The 19,144-nt window shown below is 40.2% G+C and overlaps 3 protein-coding genes across 9 annotated transcripts; 2 read left to right on the forward strand and 1 right to left on the reverse strand.

Annotated features, from left to right (window-relative positions):
* The first annotated feature begins 481 nt into the window (after window positions 1-481).
* On the forward strand, window positions 482-4,145 carry LOC149989167 (uncharacterized). Its single transcript, XM_090251572.1, has 7 exons — window positions 482-557; window positions 982-1,034; window positions 1,140-1,242; window positions 1,452-1,667; window positions 1,993-2,221; window positions 2,688-2,797; window positions 3,135-4,145. Exons 1-5 carry the CDS (start codon window positions 482-484, stop codon window positions 2,154-2,156), a joined length of 612 nt encoding a protein of 203 aa, XP_090107698.1. The 3' UTR covers window positions 2,157-2,221; window positions 2,688-2,797; window positions 3,135-4,145.
* An 803-nt stretch (window positions 4,146-4,948) lies between these two features.
* On the forward strand, window positions 4,949-7,252 carry LOC112283173 (PTI1-like tyrosine-protein kinase At3g15890). 6 transcript variants are annotated; one of them, XM_024521569.3, is made up of 6 exons: window positions 4,949-5,116; window positions 5,417-5,597; window positions 5,804-5,960; window positions 6,143-6,405; window positions 6,496-6,883; window positions 6,975-7,252. In XM_024521569.3, the coding sequence occupies exons 2-6, from the start codon at window positions 5,539-5,541 to the stop codon at window positions 7,161-7,163; spliced, it is 1,056 nt and encodes a 351-aa protein (XP_024377337.1). In that variant the 5' UTR covers window positions 4,949-5,116; window positions 5,417-5,538; the 3' UTR covers window positions 7,164-7,252. The 6 variants fall into 6 exon arrangements, with proteins under 6 accessions (XP_024377337.1, XP_090107461.1, XP_024377338.1 ...); XM_090251335.1 differs by having other exon boundaries at window positions 5,813-5,960; XM_024521570.3 differs by having other exon boundaries at window positions 5,508-5,597.
* A 265-nt stretch (window positions 7,253-7,517) lies between these two features.
* LOC112283172 (transportin-1) lies at window positions 7,518-17,743 on the reverse strand. 2 transcript variants are annotated; one of them, XM_024521567.3, is made up of 29 exons: window positions 17,160-17,743; window positions 16,005-16,292; window positions 15,688-15,777; window positions 15,481-15,558; window positions 15,159-15,239; window positions 14,876-14,926; window positions 14,529-14,614; window positions 14,286-14,352; window positions 14,031-14,087; window positions 13,813-13,842; window positions 13,567-13,632; window positions 13,257-13,379; window positions 13,051-13,164; window positions 12,606-12,704; window positions 12,328-12,453; window positions 12,050-12,124; window positions 11,692-11,763; window positions 11,416-11,475; window positions 11,038-11,121; window positions 10,748-10,855; window positions 10,461-10,562; window positions 10,200-10,262; window positions 10,012-10,083; window positions 9,704-9,775; window positions 9,461-9,585; window positions 9,159-9,210; window positions 8,884-8,952; window positions 8,607-8,666; window positions 7,518-8,494 (listed from the first exon to the last, which is right to left on the reverse strand). In XM_024521567.3, the coding sequence occupies exons 1-29, from the start codon at window positions 17,361-17,363 to the stop codon at window positions 8,405-8,407; spliced, it is 2,664 nt and encodes an 887-aa protein (XP_024377335.1). In that variant the 5' UTR covers window positions 17,364-17,743; the 3' UTR covers window positions 7,518-8,404. The 2 variants fall into 2 exon arrangements, with proteins under 2 accessions (XP_024377335.1, XP_024377334.1); XM_024521566.3 differs by having other exon boundaries at window positions 11,416-11,526; window positions 17,160-17,718.
* Between the last annotated feature and the right edge of the window lie 1,401 nt (window positions 17,744-19,144).

Consider the following 19,144-nt stretch of genomic DNA (forward strand, 5'->3'; position numbering starts at 1 on the left):
GAGTCTGTGCTTGTAGGACCATGCACCTCGATGTTTCAATAAGTTTTTGGTTGGCTCTTTCTGCGACTCCATTCTATTTGGGAGTCTTACAGTTAGTGAGTTAATGACGCATTCAAGTGACTTGGCAAAGTTGGGTGAATTCATTGATAAGAATTCACCTGCACGGTCGGATCTGATCTATTTGATCTTTTTGTTCAGCTGCAATTAAACCATTAGTTTAAAAGTTTTGAAATGACTGAAGGTTGCAGATTTTTCACTGAAGAAGCATATCCAAATGAAGCGGCTATAATCATTGACAATGATGAGGATGCAATAGTTAAATCCACCCATGGATGTAACCGGCATGGGTCCGCATAGATCCATATATAGTAATTATAGGTATTCTATTGCTTGAATTATACTCATGCCTGGAAAAGTTTCTCAATATTGTTTTTCAATTTGACAACTAGAGCAAGTTTCTTTGTCCATAGGAATGTAAGGAATGCCAATTGCCACACCTTTTGACGTTCATTCATGCAGAGGGTCAAAGCTGATGTGCCTTAGGCGGAAGAGCCAAAGTTTGTCTGTGTCAATTTCAGCATGTGCTGCTACAGCTATAATTTCCAAATTGTGAGCCGCCAATTGATACAGTCCATTTTTCTTGTTGCATACACCCTCAACTATGATCTTTTTGTTGTTCTTGCTAAATACAATGCATTTCTGTTCATCAAAATACGCTGTCATGCCTCAGTCAATGAAAGATCCAATCAATAGTAGGTATTTCTTTAGACCAAGCATGTACAAAACACGGGATATACTCTTTATTTCATCGGAAGGGAGAGTAAAGTGAACAATTCCTTGTCCCAAAATTGGGTGACTTTGTTCTTTTGCTGTGTCAATGCTACCGTTGCACTCCCCTAAAGTAGAAAAATTGTTACAATTACCAGTAACATGCTGAGTTGAACCCGAGTTCAGATATCAGTTAAAGTTGAGGTTATTCAGATCTAGAGAAGAAAGAGCAGCTTCGAATATTTCGTAGTTTCCGTTGTCAGGAGGTTCTATAACTTCAGTAACTACGCAGGTGTTAGAGGTTAGCTAGCTCCAATCATCTTGCATTGTATTAGTTGAGAATTAAATATCAAGTTTCTGTCGTCAATTAGCCTCTAGCTTGCGGATATTCGCAAGCCATTCAGGACACAAGTCCTTGGAGTAACCTCTCAGTCTCTTCTTACCTTACTTCTTGTCATAAAACTCATCACCAGGGTGAGTCTCGACACACTTAAATGTTCGTGTTTCGTTATGAGAGCATGGTATAAAATCACTACATAACTTTGTGATGAGGTTGGAATGATTCGTGCAACTGTATTACGAGCACTAGATCATCTGCAGGAGAAAGAGATGTCTATTCTGGGTTTTTCTCTTTATCTTTTCTCCTTTGGACTAGATCTATTAAGAGATCGTGTCTTCCATAGTCACAGCTTTTACCTCTGAAGAACTCCACATCCAGCATCGAAGTGTGGACTGTAAAGTTGGGGATATTACACCAATTGTGAAGGAACTAAAGCTTTCATCTGCTAAGACCTCCACTGCAAGTGGGTCCGAAGGGAGGGTGCAGCAAAAGGAAGTGCCTGCAACTTCTGACGAAGATGTGGCTGAGCGTACTGGAAGAGCGCATGCGTTCAAGTCAGGTGTGAGAATCACCATTACAAGAAGATTATTTCATTAGTTTGTTCCATGAAGTTGAACGTCCTGATGATATACATTATTGGCTTGCCTAACTTGCATTGCATGTCATTGTACAGTTCGCTCTGGACTATTGTTAATGTCTACAGTTTATATTCTACTCATGAATTTGCTGTTCTCTATCTCTCTCTGATATCCGCATCTTTGTGATAATGAGAACAATTACCTTTATCTTAATGCCTTCTCTGGTGAAGCAATGTTCTAACAAAAGCGCAGTGTCTTGGAAGACACCTCAATGTTATGCTGACGGGTGTTTTTTGTGTTCTGAAGAGTGGTTCTCATGTATCCTTGTCGGAATGCATTTTCACGCCACTGTGAAATACTTTGGAAGCTGGGTGTTGTGGCTGATGGTACAGCACCTCAGGTTATGGCGTTGCAGTGCTTACATCCATAAGCTTGGGCAGCACAGTTTTACTGTTGTTTCCGATGGATAAAATTGAAGGACGTGGTTAATTTGCTGCTCCTTTTGCGTACCCAGCAATTGAGCAATTAATTTCTGGTACTTCTTTACTTCAATTTGGTGATCATCATCTTGTTAATAACGACTTTCGTGTTTTTATCGTGAATATGTAAGTTCTGAAAGAGGAGTTTTTACACTGCTCAATACAAAAACCCTAAGGTAACTGCTGCAACGGACATTTCGTCATAATTAAAGCATACGGCTTTGTACTGAGATCTTACTAATTTGTGCCAGTCATCACGCTTCCTAGGAAATCATTGAATTCGGACACCAAGTTTGACTGGTTTGTGGAGCTAGGGATGGGGGTACATGATTGTGTTCCTGTCCATTCTGTTACTATCCTTTCCTTCTGATGGGCTATTCCCATTAATTTTCTACAGAAAATGCTCGGATGTGGTCAATTTTCTGTCATATATGAATTGCACTGGACTATGTCAGGCTTCTTGAGAAGTCTCTCCAGACTTCAGTATGCAAGTGTAGCTGAGAGGATTTCTTGTTTGCGCAGTTGTAGTGACACTCCAGAGTATGTGGATTTTGACAAGTTCGCCAAAACGGTTTCTGTGAAGAGGACAAGCGAGACTGGGAAATTGACGTGCAAAGCCATTCATTGAAGAGGTGGTAAATGTATAGTGAATTTTCTAGGTGCATGCTTGTTTGTCGCTTCTCATGTGGGAGATTTACAAGGCTGCCTGAATGTTGGGAAATTTTGTTTGAGGATTCGAAAATAAGTGTAATTTGGTGTTGATATACTTACGAGGGAGAATATATATATATATATATATAATTTATTGTTTAAAAGTCTAGGTAAATTCCTCTCTCATCAGCAACAATCAAAAAGCCTTGATTTCAATAGGATTGCGCAACTCTCTGAAGTAATCTTGTGCAGTATCTGCTCTCTAATGTAAATTGTCTCCTTCTCTGGTTTAACGAGTTCGTGGATTCTATGTGGCAGGTTTAGGTTAATTTCTCTCAAAGTTGGAGTAGGCATTTCTTTTGGTGAGTCCTTAAATGCAGTAATATAAGTTCGTGATTACTTTCAACTGGCATTTCTGTTTTTGTGAGTACATTGCTTCAGAACTGACCAACAAACATTAACCTGGCTTGTCAACATTCTATTGGAATTTGCGTCAGTGATGATTTGTCTTTGTCGATGTGGAAGCCCGCTGCTGAGGGGCAGGTAATCATGTAAACAAACCGTATTGGTCAGACCAAAGACGTCCAACTTCGGAGCTTTAGTGTGAGGGTAGTGTACAAAATGTAGTGTGAACCAATACAGGATTTCAAGCATGATAAATGAATTGTTACACAATGCTAATTGTTAACTTATGGTGAGTGTAAGTGGTGAGTGATAATAAGGTTTAGGCTTTTCTCCTGAGCTTTTTTCATGGTTCAAGTTGCAAAGATACATGAAAGAAGAGATGCAAGAAGTGTAGGCAAGGAAGCAACGAATATTTTTGGGGCCGCTCAACATCCAGGAGGTTCGTGTTGCTTGAATTGAGGAGCTAAGAAATGCTCTTAAGCAGGTTGCAAGCGAAGCATATGCCTTCATCTGTGCAAAGATTACCATCAGCAGTATTTTAAAAGACGCTACTTGTCGGTTCTATGTAATATCTTTTCATATTTCTGTTCGAAAGAGTAGTTTCTGATGACCAGAGCTGCACTGCACTTGATAACTTCAACCTAGTGGTAGCGGTAGTAATTTCAGTCTAAATTTGAGATTTCACTTGTTTCATGAAGTGATGAATTAAGTGGAATCTGTATATCTTCTCAACCAGTTAAGACTTCAATTCATGATCCGGACATGAAAACAACCTTCTCATGGATCTTAGTGATCCTGATCCCCGACTTCCTTGCATCATTTCGACATTTAGACAGAAGTATGAGATAGATCTTAGTGTGAGTTAAATTGAAATTCACATTTGACTCTTCTCGTGACTTTTCAAAGCTGTGATTCTCGACTAAATACTCTGCGGAGGTGATCCTACTTATTGTTGGTCACGTTGTCTATTTTCTTCAACAGCGTAGAATTACAGATTCAGTAACATGCTTCGTACCTGAAATTCATTAAGTGAGCATGTGCAGCAGGAAACTAAAAGAATTCAAACGTCCATTTACTTCGTCAGTACCTCAATTGTAGTGTAAGTGCACTACTGTAGTGTATGAGTAATACCCACAATGTGGACGTGGGTGTCAAGGTAGGCTGCGAACATTGTGACCCTGCTCATTCAAAGCTCCAAAGTCGGATCTGTAATAAACACCACAGGATTAAAATAGAAAAAGAATCTTCCATGCATGTCAGTCACACATAATAAATCAGAAATGAAAAATTATCGTTGGAGTATCATAATATGGAGCTAAGCATGCACATTATGTTGCTAATGGTTCCTTCCTTCTTGCATTGAAATTGTCCAAGTCGTGCAGGCACGTCGTTATCCATGGAGGATGTCAAGATTTCTGACATTTCTTATAACCGGCGTCTGCCTCACTGACACAAAACAGTAAGCGATGGGAGTCTGAAGCATCAGTGCCAGAGACCCACCGAGATTCATGTTACCTAATACCAGCTGGAGTACCCTTCATTATTGCCTGCCACTGCATGCCAGAAAGCTGCACACGTTCCACCACTCCCCCTGTCAGACTGTGAATGTATTGGAGGGTGATTGGCTTTTCAGCAATACCATGTGAGGTAGTCCACCATCTCGGATACCCATGTGCAAGAGAAGACTTATAGCATCTTACAAACCTATCCCATCGCTGCCTTCTAATGCCTTCAACAGCGTTCGTGACTAGCCGCGCATGAATTCGCTATACTGCGAGTTCGACTGCTGTGCTTCAAGTGGTGTGAGCCGCCAAGCTATGGTGCAGCTGATATCTAAGGAGGAAGATGCGGATACAGTGGGCGAAGTATTGGTGCTACAGGGCTGCTGATAACAAGTAAGAACCTGGAGATATAAAGTAGAAGATTAGTATCGTTGAAAACTGGTCATAGAGCTGCAAAACTATCTGCGTTCGTCATTTCTGTGCCCTTCATGATCAGAGAGCATTTGTGAACAATGCATGCGCAGTGAATCTAGAAAACCACTACTGATTCTAGAATCAACTTCCTACACAGAATCTAGTTTATTGGGTAGAATCAAATACTAGGTTGCATCGTAAGATATTGCATAGCTGCATACTTGGTGGAAAAACTTGAAAGACTGGAGAATAATGCGCATGGCTGGTGGAGATACGTAGGCAAAAGAATTCAAACGCAATAGAAAACGGGATCTGAGTTAAGAATTCTAGCGTCAGCCTTTTCACCTCAACTTTCCTGGACAATGAATAGAAGTTGCAGGTGACATCAACCCGTTCCTTGCATGATGGCTACCGCTGTTGCCAACGACAAAACTACCTGGGCAGCAAGATTGTCCCTCAGGTTGGATCTTTTCGGTTCATTGAAACGGCGAGACTTGCAGGACTGTCATGCACCTAATTAGTGACATAACCCTCTTTCTCATCAGCATTATCCATAGACGAAATCCTTCGCACAGTCCTGAGAACTGTAATTGCAAACAGTGAGTATTGAAATTATTGCAATCTCAAAACAATGATAAGGCAAATTCTAAACGGTAGATTGAACAGTCTGTGCAGACCTGCGGACGGCAAGAAACCTGGAACATGGCGTAGGTTTTCATTACGAGAGTTGCATGCGGCCACTAACAACTTCAACTATGACAACAAACTTGGAGAAGGGACTATTGGTAGCGTCTACTGGGGTCAACTTGCGAGTGGCGACCAAGTAAGCCAGACTTGAAAAACACTTGATTACCATTGAACACACTTGATTAGCTTTTTGCTGCTTTTGGATTACTGTGTTGGAAGAAAGTGCAGTTACGGCTTCCTGCGAACGCAGCATGATTTATTGTGCCAGAAAATCATTCACGTATTGAGTCCTTAATCGACGGTGTGCTCTTGGTGCAGATTGCAGTAAAAAGGTTGAAAGTATGGAGCACGAAAGCAGAAAGAGAATTTGCTGTCGAAATTGAAATTCTCGGTCGAGTACGACACAAGAACCTCCTAAGCCTGTTGGGTTACTGCGCAGAAGGCCAGGAACGCTTGATCGTGTATGAGTACATGCCAAACTTGAGCCTCTACTCGCACTTACATGGCCACCTCGCTGCCGACTCCGCCTTAGACTGGGACCAAAGGATGAAAATTGCAGTTGGCTCCGCAGAAGGCCTTGCGTAAGAGAATCCGACCTCAATCCTCAATCTTGAAATCAATAGCACAGCACTTGACGTTTAACTGATCTAAATCCCTGTTCTGATGCACAGCTACTTGCACCATTATGCCACGCCACAAATCGTCCACCGTGGTATCAAAGCGAGCAACATTCTCATGGACGAAAACCTAAACGCCTTGGTGGCCGATTTCGGCTTGGCAAAGCTCATTCCCAATTCTTCGGCTCAGAAGGGCATCTCCGGATGCACTGCTCCAAAGACCGTTGCAGGAAAAGTCACAGAGGCCTGTGATGTCTACAGTTTTGGTGTTCTGCTGATGGAGCTCATTAGTGGGAGGAAGCCTATCGAACGAGTAAGCGGAGAAAAGCAAGCAATCATGAATTGGGCTCGGCCATTAATATTGCAAGGAAAAATTCATGACTTGGTTGATGCTAAGCTGGAGGGCAAATTTGACAAGGACCATCTCAACAAACTAGCCCAGGTACTTAATAGGCGCATTCTTCACATGGATTAAATGGTTTCATTATAATACTTTACACTGCTCTTGCTAACGGGCAAGTCTGCTTTGGCAGGTTGCAGCACTATGTGCAGAAATTTTACCTGAAGAGAGACCGTCCATGCAAGACGTTGTGGAGATGCTGAAGGAAGGAACCAAAGATCTGATGAAGCCGCTGTTGCAGGATGGGGACCGTTTCGATGAGGCTGCAGTTAACAGTGTGCATCCTGTCGGTATCGATGTGAACACCTTGAATATCAACTAAAACAGTAAGATGTGAGAGTCATCTCATTTTGGACTGTCGTAACCCCAAACGTGCTGCATAAAGTTTTTCTGATTTAAGATTTCAACTTTCACGGTTCCAACATTTCTCAGATGAGAAATAAACCAGACCATTGATTTGCCATTCTATTCCTTTGCACATTGTCAAATGCTTATCAATAAGGCACGTTGTATTTTACATACATGAAGCACAAGACGATTAATTTTATCGTATCAACAAAATGGTCAAATATACAACACGTATAGGAAATTCAACCAATCAGCACGAACCATTTCTTAACTCTCAAATCGAAGCGCAAGAGTACAAAGCATCGACAATCTGCGAACACTACAGTGATTAGAATAACCAATGGAGCAAAAGCGCACATTGACAGAATGATAAACTGGACATGTTCAACAAAATGTCAACCTCAGGACGGAACTCTTCACATCAGCTAGAGCTATAGCACATCACATAGCTAAAACTTGGAAGGGCTCCTCCTCAACCTTCTACATGAGCAGTGGTCAAATATAACTAAAACCATCTGCAAATGGTACAATGTTCACGAACAGGATAGCACCCCACATCTATAACTGCTACATCAAATTGTCAGACTAGAACAATACAACTCAAAATACTTCCATCGAATAAACTTATGCGGCCGAAGCCAGCCGCAACGACACTAAAGCCTCCTCTTGTTCTTCTCCTCACTTACACTTAAACTGCTTGAGGTGGCATGTCACCTACTTGTTACAAAAACCCTAACACCCCGTCAAGGATAATGACTAGCAAGCAAAAGGTCTCGGAATTGCTATAGCTCCAAAGTTAAAGCTACAATATCAGCACCAACAGGATCTGGTTAGCACTTTACTTAGTAACAGTGCATCAGATACGAAGTTCTGGTAGTGTGCCCACGGAGCCCAAATATTAATCTGAAGTAGAGGTCCTGAAATCACTGTCGAAGGGGTGGCTATGTAAGATCCTTTAAGACATACCACTAAGCAACGAGCACTAGAGAATGAGGGTCAGCTTAAGTAAAATTGCAAACCACATCGAATCGAGTGCTTGTAAACTAGGGCAGATCTCTACTCCCTCACTATTAACGAATTCTTGACGGGACAACCGCACTTGAATGAACCACGAGCATCCAAGTGTGCGATAACCGTAAGTGGGACATGTGGCGCAGGATTTGCGCAATCTATGCCTCCGAATGAATAGGAGACCCAATAAACTGAATGCCATTCTCAAAGAGCATACGTTTTCACCAACTTTTCACGCAGTGTGCCATCCAAGGCTCCAAAATATTGTTCCCATGAGCTGGATTGAGATAGCATCTGCACAAAAAACATTATATGTCAGATCGATCCATTTATAAGGAATCCTATAAATGCAAAAAGTCTTAAGGTTCAATATAACCCACAAAACAAGGAAAGTTAACGAACATACCTGTTTGTACCCATGTAAAACTTGTGCGATTTCTGAAGATAGCTCTGTGCTCCGGATCTCCTGCGTTACAATCACAAAAGATGTAAATAGACAGATAAAACACTTGCACTGTTGAAACCAATCCGCCATGCCAATGTTATCATGGGAACTGGTGGAACAGCTGACTGAACCACAATAATAACCTCTAGAATCAGAGATCAAAGAAAATTGTAAAACTTGCAAAATTGAATTAGCACATAATAATTAGCTGAAGGACGAAACGAGTAGTCGTGCTTACATGCCAACTACCGATAGCGTCACACATTGATACAAATGAGTTCACAGCACCACCCGGATTCAGTCGAACCTAAACCCGTCCCACAAATCGGTCAGTCTGTATGTTAGTGATTTTAATATAATCTCATGAGATAACTTACTATAGTTATAGGACACATGATGGAAAACACGATGGAAAACACCATACTGACTCATTCCTTTCACACAGGACTTAAAAACCACACTTTTAAGGCTGCACCCACGATACTGTCTAAAATGAATCAGCATGGTAAATACCATAGCACACAATCCTCGAAAAGCATCTTCCTTCTCAAAATCATCTCGTATCCTGTGAAGAGAAAAAAAGTGAGTGTTTGAAATCTTATATTAAAAAACAAACAAATTAGATACCAAAATATAAGAGGTTGAGCAAGTTTCTAATTATTATAACAAAATCGCATTCACTTAGATCTACAGCATATCTCAGTAGTAATGTAAGCAGGGAAGGAACCTAATGAAGTTACTCCAAAGTAAAGCCTGTCTCATTGATAACATTCAGACTATAAAATTGAAAACCAAGTTTAAAAACAGGGCCTTACGTGCACAGAGCGCGGCACCAGGGTTGCATGAAATGCTCCATGTGAGGAGCAACAAGTTCAGGACAAACCCATCCCAATCTTCCTAAGGTAATTGCACTGTTCTCCAAGAGAGACTTGTTTAGACCCTGCACATACGTGCAATTAAATTAAGTATTTGCAGTGCATATACAGAAGACATTTTAGTCTCATGCATAAAATCAACCTCAATTCCTGGACCAACAAAAGGCGAATGATTAAGCCTACCTCAGCGTTGGAAAGGATGGGCACCAGCGAAGAGACGACATTCAACACAATAGGTGCAATCTCTTTCCTGACCTGCATTGTTAGCCATTGTGAACAACTCGTAAGGATCGAGGCATGATATTAAAACATAAACCAACTATCTAGATATGAAAAGAAGATACACTAATCATTAACGGAATAACGACTGACAAACAAAGAAGAAGAGTAATTGGAGAAACCTTGTATGTGTATTTGCCGAAAGTATTTCAGAGATTGAAAATCCCAACCGTACAACAATAAGGAATTAAAAGATACAAAACAAGACTAACCTTGATGGCCACTTCACCAATAGCCCAGCATGCATTATTTGCAACTGAAACATTTTCCTTTACACAATGTCCCTGCCACGCATAAGAAAAGACGAATGAGTAAAGAAGAGACTAAAAAGAGACTAAAGAAGCCATAGATAGACTATGATGGGCAGTCATTTGTGACAGCTCCAAATGGTGTTACTTACCAGCTGATTGGCAGCTAAGTTGAGAAATTCTGCAAGTCGAGGTTGCAGATGTACAGCGCAAGCCTATAGATTATCAAAGACAGTGACTTCATCAGCATAAATATGAATACATGAGCACGAATATATTTTCCCATTGATAAAAAAGTAAGTGAGCACGAATGACGCTGTTGAGGTGACATTTCAGGAAATTAGAAAATCGCGAGAACACATATTTAGTTTGACATAAACCATAATAGAAGTTCTGTGGTATTCACTTTATACCTTGACGAGATCACCCAAGAGGGCCAGAGCACTCTGACGTACATCGGGGGCTTCATCAGCACAGCATTGTAGTAGAAGGTCCCGAAGATCACTTCTTGATACCTACACCATGTGGAACACCAAAAGCTTTAGCAAAATGTAAGACATTCCACGACTCACCTCCTACTACTACAAGTAAACAATAAACGAAATAGCTGACTCTAGTAGATATGAACACAGACTAAGCACACTGCCACCAGACACTTGGACAACTGTAATTATCCGCCAAGTTAACTGCAATTCCTTACCAAGCTCTCAATGGAGCTGCCAAGGCCTTCAGCGAGACCGGATAGCAAATCTAAGGAGCAAACTATGAATTCTTTGTCGTAATTTACGCCTGCCCTCAAAGGATCAGCCTGCATCAAATAGAATCCACACACTGCTTAGACAAGAGCCATCATGAATTTCCGACAAGTTCTTCAAAATCCGTACTTAATAGACACACGTCAGAACTTCAGCAAATTCAAAAATATATATTTCAACTATTAGCAAGGTCTAGGTACTTTTGAAAAAGTACAGATAAACATCTCACTCATACCTTGGCAACTCCATGTGTACGAATGAGATTGATACACCTCATAAACACGGGTTCAGCATAATGAGAGAAACCAGGACCAAGTGCCTGACAAGATCATGCATTGACGTGAGCGTTGGTTGAAAATTATACTGTAGCAAAGACCAATGGTCAGATACAATTGAGGTAGACACCATGAACAAAAGAACCATGTCAACCATAGGGCTCCATTTAAATATCCGGTTCAAAGAGAGGCAAGGAGTGACATTGATCCCGTAGGCGTATCTATACATCATAGGACAATGAAGAACTCAATGATCCAGATAAACATTTAACCTACAATTACAAAAATTTGTGGTTCAAATGTATTGTATTAGCCAGGTTTGACCATTGGAACCATACCTGAGCTATTGAAGTAAAGCACTCAAGTAGCGGAAATAAATCCTTGTCATAGTCTTGCACCTGTTGCCATTTGGAGATCAATGGTGGCATCAAGATTTCAAGGTATTTAGGCTGCAGGCAAACACAGCATGAGTGTATATGACAACCATTGCAAACCAAACATTACAATGGTTCATGTAAAAAAAATTAAAGGATAGTCACAGCCTCGTTACATTCCATACTTTGCTGAACACAACGGCGCAACCCAAACCGAAGCAAAGAAACGAGACGGCTTACGTTGTTGAGCTCACTGCCTACAGCATCGGCTAGTGTGCCAATGGCATCATATAGGATACGCAAATTCCGTCTCTGCAACAACATTTATGTTTTTATATCAAAGATTGAGAAGTGGAATAGTATAGCGTACTTCCTCGGACATACACACCGAGGATGGGCATCGTAGATTAATAAACGTATCACGGACTACTTGGTAAGATCATTAAGCTTCATAGACTTATAGTATTAAAATAGCTTGTAACCACCTTGGAATCTCGTGGGCAATCCAATTTTAAAAGTATGTACAAAGCATTCCACACTAATACTGGGTAAAAGAGAAGACTCCGACGCTATGATTTAATTGACTTGAAATCCGCACCTGATAAGTTCCAAAGGCATACATGAGATGCTGCAGTATGGGTTCCAGCCGAGGAGCTAAATCTTCAGCGACTTCCTGAAAAATAGGGTATGAACGGTAAAACTGTCAAGGAGAATAGACATACTTATTGACAAAGAAACTAATACATGAACACGAACTTGTATAATCATGTTGTCAGAGAGGACAATCAGACATTCTTTGAATACACGTATTTGCAATCTAAAAATAAGTAATAACAAAAACTAGTCCACAAAGCGGAAACAAAGAGAAGCAAATACCTCTCCAAGGGTAGCAAATGCAGAGCATGCAGCCTCCTGGACACGTTTGTTAGGATCCAGGATTCGCCGCAGCAACCCTGTAAGAATTGCATCGAATTGTACCTGGCCCTCTGCAGTCTGTGCAACCTAGTTTACAAGAGATTGTACACAGTTCAATAAAGCCACAATATCAGATATGAACGATACCAGACACTTACCTACAATTGGCAGTCACTTCTTCCACTTTCTACAATATTCATTTCCTGGCCGAAAAACCAGCTAGTTTTAATTCACAATACCTTAACAATCCATTCGCTGTAGCGAGAAAGAGTCCAACATGATATACTTCGCACAAGGGGTCGTACATCTTCCATGAATGATGTAAGATATACTACAATCTGACAGAGCCAACAAAATTCAATATTCAAAAATTAAAAATGGTATATCATAAATATGTACTGAACAGATTATGGGAAACTACAAGGAAGGTGCAATGACAAACCACTCCAGAAAAAACTAGGAAATTTAACGGTTGCAAAAACATTCACAATAAGCGACCAAGCTTAACTGCCAACCAACTGAGAAAACAAATGCAAGTTACATATTTTGTCAAAAGCAGGATAGGTGACCTTCCTAAATGGAACAAAAGCAGCATCAGTCATCTTGACACAGAAACAAAAACTATCCTGCTCAATCATTACTTCTGCAGCGCATAAGTCCAGAACAAGGCTCATTTTGGCTAACCTGTGCTAGATGAGGTGACAGGCCTGAAATGCAACCCTCTGCAACAGCACCTAGAGCTAAAATTGCAGCCTCCTTTTCTTCCCATGCCGAATCTTTTGTTGCGGACAATCTCACCTAAAGCAGAAGTCACTTGTAAGCAACATGATGATGTAACCTTGCAAATTTCAGAACTGGAACAAACCAAAAAAAATCGTATAAATATGTACCTGAACAAGAGGCATGAGAACTGGGAGAATTTCGTCTCCAAATATGGTAGACAATATATCAAGTCCAGCAGCACTACACTTCCGTAAATTCCAGGAATTTATAATATCCTCGTCGTCATCGTCCTGCATTCACGAAGTGCCATTGGCGGAAATTATTACAGATATCACTCCCTGAACTTGTCAACTATCGCAGCAAAAGGACCAACGGTTGTGGTCATTCTGCTATAATTGAACGGGCATTACGGCCCAAAAAATTCAGAAACCACAAAAAAGGAGAAACGAACTTGAAAGATTAAGTGAAATATCTCACCTCCTCTCCTTCAGCACCATCACCACCCCCAATCGTCCGCGATTGATGAAACCTCGGTTTAATATCCTGATAAGCATTAAACTAACCAGTTAATGCCTCAAGCACAGCAATGGAGGCATAAGGTATCAGAATGTCTCTTTTAATAGAAGAGCATTATACCAGCAGTAAGAATCACATTTCATGAAACCTTGAAATCATTCAATAGCTTGATCATTATGGCCTGCAGAATCGGGAAACACTCAGCACCTGCTCTCTATCAGGTGCATTCTCATCTTCCTGCAAGACGTACAACGAAACTGACAAAGCTTAGAAGACAACACTGCAAAAAAGAGTGAAAGCTGCTAACTTAACTGGCAATAAATGATGAAATATTGCTAATGGGACATCTTAACACAAAAACTCAACCTACTCCGCCAAATTAGAGTCACCACAAGAGACACTAATAAGTACACACGGTTACTTACATCCCCATCTTGCAAAGCTTCGTCATCTTCTGCATAGGCCATGTTGTCCAACAAAATCTATATGGTCCACAAATAAACCATTAGAAGATCTTCTAACAATAAAAGCCCACATAACATTTAATGCAGCAACTAAGATTTTGGATGACTCACACCCATCGCACAACCCTTCTGCTTGCTCTCACTGGGATAAAGATCGAAATGATATCATGATAGACAAATATCAACACCGGAGCAGAATGCATTACACTAACGTACATCAATAAGACGCGGTAAAAAGTCTCGCAGAATATCAGGTGGTAGCTTTGCTTCACAAAATGCAGACCTACAAGGAGCACCTTAAAATTAGCCACACATTGTTACATGCAAGTGGCGAATAAGACTCAACTACTAAGGCTATTGCCACTGTCCTTTGTTATGGCGTTACACAAGACCCGCTAAAAAATACAACTAAGAACTGGAGTATTATAAGAAGCCGTATTTGCAAATATCTCAACGTACCAGAACTCACAAGCCTCCAAAGCAACATCCCTATCAGGATCTTTATTAGCTTGAAGCATGTACTCAATCACATTCCTCATGTGAGGCTGCACTCACCAATAAATATATCACTATACAAATGACATTGCACTAGCAGTGAGGACCTTGGCAACCAGAGATCTTAAACCTGAGGTAAACTATCACCCGTGTACACATTTGAGACAACCAAATATTGCGCACCACGCAATCAGCCTACCGTATTATCCAAAATCAATGCTTGCCTCGTCTTCTAAAATTAAGTTTCAAAAAAGACACATGCCACCTGAAGTTGGATCACACGTTTGACTTAGAAGAATGCGTACACATACCTGCAGAGCATTAGGCTGCACTTCTAACAATTGTACCAAAGCAGCACAAACCTATCAATTTGACAAGAAAGACAGGAATCAGAAAACATGTGTGGGAGTGGGTTCCAATGAACAGATGGTTATCCTTTCCTCACATACTAGTTAATTTATAAGAACATATGCATGTATATATAAAAAATATATCAGCAAGAAGCAGCACACAGTAAACACGAGATCCCTACTACTTTTACATTCAAACCTTATTATTTTCAAGATAAACAAGAAGGTAAAATCTCATAAATACCAATTTGCGAACATCTGGAGACCTATCACTAGCTAATGAAAACAAGCCTTGCAAATAAGTCTGCATGTTAATAAAAAGTGCCTGCAAAAAACAGTTTTTCTTGTGAGCAAAAAATGTAGAAGTTAATTAAAAATCTAGTACAAAAACTCAAGGCCAAAAATCACAAACCAGAGAAAGAAAGCATAGAAAAAATAGAAAAAGGTAAATACCAAAGCACTTCGCATTATGTAAATGTTCACCAGATCTTTACAATGTTCGAATTTACTTAAGCAGCCACAGTACACGTGTGATTCTCCATGAGAGCAAGAAAGAACCAACTTACAGAGGGCAAAAGGACGATAAATTGGTTAACAGTGCCCAAGGCCAACCTCCGCAACACCGTATGTTCTGAAGAGAAAAACTGGATCCAAGACTATGTCAGGAGTAGCAGGCATTATGACCAAGTTTAAAGCAATGATTTATACAGCAGAAAATGCTAATGCTCAAGATAAACACTTGAGTAAGAGGGAACAGTAACTTGCATGCATACCTGAAGCAATCTAGGAATGAAAATGGCAATAGGGCGGTCTGCAAATCCTGAAACCTCCGAATCAAGAATTTCGGGAAAATCCTCAGAAATCTGTACTGTCACCACGTCAACTGTGAAAGACTATCTCTAGTCTCAAACTTCCACTTCGACAAAAAGCATCCCGTCACATTTGTCGGCATCAATCGTACCACAGCAAGCAAACTTTGTACTTAATTCTAAACCTCCTCCTTGGATAGTTGTGGACCTGAAGACAATAAGTTTTAGAGTTTCAGATGAGTAACCGCGAATGTTTGCAACTTTGAAGAAAGAGACTACACCTTGAAAAGAGCACCAAGCGCACCCTCAATATGATTGTAGTCATTGCTGTCTAGACATTGAACTAGAGCCTGAAAAACTTCTGGCCAACCCTGAAAACCTTCATGCTGCACCACAACACTCACTATAGTGCCGACAGTTGTTCGTACACCAAAATCTGGAGATCCGAGACAGGGGAGCACTTCCGCTTTAATATACTGCAGATGAGGAGGTTGAATCAACTGATAATTGCTTTTCAAATTATTCTTCAGCAGCAACCCTGCTGCTTGTCGAATATTGACTGCATCTCCCTGCAACAGACATGATGTCAGATTTCCAATACAACCGGTTATTATTTCTCAAAAATTACCTAGGGTGAGCCTTGCCTCCGCAAACAGGAGAGAACCATGAACAATGTAGATGAATGTACAGTTTCAAGGTAAACATAAGTAGTCCACACGATCAAATTGAAAAGAATTCCAGAAATTATCAGCGATAAATCGAGTGTCCTACCAACTGACTAGCCCAAAATGTGAAATTACAAAGAGTGGTGATCACTTTTGGCATCCCAGATTACCAAGTCATTCGAAACGAAATTCGAATGGGAACCTAAAGTTCAAGCCATACGAACTGATCGGTCCAGAGGCTTCACTGAATAGGCTGGTCAAGCTCGCGTACTAAAGTGTCCGCTTCTGACGTTAAGTTATGATAACAGAGACTAAGAAAGCGAGATGAAGCTGTACCCTTAGTCCGCATTTTGCAAGCCTAGGAATAAACCTATAAAACTTAGGACAAACGATGGCTACACTCCTAGTGAGCAGCGTAAGAAGAGTTCCATCTATAAAGCTACAAAACGAGCAGCACATTGATAATTAACATACCGGAATGACCATAATGTGCTGCCAATAAAACAAGATGATGAAAATGAAAAAGGATTCAGAGAAAATCCAGAAGTCGACGCATACAGGGAATTCTCTAGCACCAACATTCGCACAAAAGTGGAAGATCTAGCAAAGGCATTACTAGGTCTACAATTTCGAACCAAACCGAGAGCCAGTCGTTGAATTCGAGTTATTGCAACCATGTCCACGCCCTTTTAAATTATAATCCACCTAAATTTCTGCTATTTCAATCAACCTGAAAACAATAGCTAGTACAAGGAAACAACCAAAACGCACCTCAGCACGGCACAGGATGAAAGCGAGATAATTGTTGAAGTCCGGCAGCTGGCTGCAGGACTGGTGCTGCTGCCAGATGCGCGATTGGTCCACAGTAGGCAATCGATACTGCTCCAGCAATCCACAAATCTCTTTCAAGCCTTCCTCCTGCGGCTGCCATAAGGCCGTCGCCATGCTCCTGGAGTCCCTGTCCCCTAGGGACATCAAAACCTAATCCAAAAACCACCAAGGAGGATCCCACTGCCAATTGCAATCCGCCGAATGCGTCTCCTTCTGTTCCTCTTCACCGTAGTGCTCCCCCTACGTCACGCAACGCTCTGATTACTCCGCAGAAAACCTCCCCACGCTGTCTCCACTACCATCCCCTGCCCTCAGGGCCGATCGACTGAGCAGAAAGTCAGCACTACACTGAAGAATCAATAATAAAATAGTTTGAGAATGAGGAAAGGTAATCTGCTTGGTTCGGATTCAGGTGCATGAGAAATCGAAGCGGAATACAGACAAATTGCTGGCTGGCTAGGGCTTCCGCAATGCGACCATGACCATCGTCATCGTCCTTCTTCTTCTTCTAGTCTTCTTCTTCGTCCCCTTCCCCTTCTTCACTCTCACTGCAGGTGAATATGTATATGTACATAGGTATACGCATTGTATTTTATTTTATATTTCTAGTTACACGATACGATTCTGCGTCCAAAGGACGGGGGGTTTCCAGTGGCGTTACAATGCAGTGGCAAGGACACACTCATATATACATGCATTCACAAAGGACTATATTGATATATTTAAACATACGTATATATATATATATATATATATACTGCTGTAAGAGGCTCACAAATCTACAGGGTTTTAATTAGCATGGATGATCACGAGCCTTAACTAGGTCATGTTCAGATGGGATATTCAATACTTGTGTTCAAAATCATAAGTCACGTATTGATTTATTTATTTAATTAATTATTTACTTCTGTGGGCAGGAGGACTGAGCAGCCTTTCATAGACATCACTGTACAATTACCAGTCCTCTACTGCAATAAATCAATGTGGTCATGAAACAGAATTTTATACTATTATTATCATTTAAAAGAAGTTTTTATTATAAAATAAAAAATAAAATAAAAGAAGCTATAGCTCTGTATTATTCTACATTAGATGAATCACAATACAAGGTCTGATGCTCTAAGCAAAATCAGATATTAAAAGGTCATGTGTTGGGAGTTTTGTGTTTGCCTTTTCACAGCATGAAGAGAGGCATCATCTCATATTCAATTCATCTTTTTAATATTAATAATAAACTTTCAATCATGTTGTAGTTGTACATGAAATAAATTTCCTTTTGCCATTTTTTTGTTTCTTTGCCACTCAACATGGTAATTGCAACAAAGATTTTATATATTGATTATTTCTTTTAATATGTTAGTACATTGAGTATGATAGCATTAAACTTAAATCAAGACAAGGAAGTGAGAATTTTGTGAGTTGTCATTTAGTTTGGTGGACTGTAAATTTACTTCATTATTCTTCAGGGCATTTCAAAAACTTGAGGAGATTATAGTTACCAATTCTGAGTGTTTGAATATCTTCATATAAATGAAAGAAACTATAGTTTCAAACAAAATAAAACTTACAGCTTGTAACAATAACTAGTCTAGAATGACAAAAACAGAGGGGAAAAAATCAAGAAATTACGTTGAAGATAAAAAATTACATGGCTTGGCATGTCTCAAAGAATTTGAAGTCAATAATTTAAATGATAAAAATGCATTTGTTAATACAAATCTTATTAGCAACCCAAGCACTTATTCAACAAAACAAGATGCAATTACATCAAAAGAATTGGCTGAATCAAATTTGTCAACTGTTGTGAAAGATTTAGAAAACAAATTATCCAAAAAGCCATTAAAATCCACCAAATTTCAAATTCAAAAAAGTCAAGGCAATCAATCATTAGGAGTTGTAAAAAAATCAATTGATCAACAAGATAT

Source organism: Physcomitrium patens, chromosome 6 (assembly GCF_059467195.1).
Source record: "Physcomitrium patens ecotype Gransden chromosome 6, ASM5946719v1, whole genome shotgun sequence".
NCBI classification, from domain to species: domain Eukaryota; kingdom Viridiplantae; phylum Streptophyta; class Bryopsida; order Funariales; family Funariaceae; genus Physcomitrium; species Physcomitrium patens.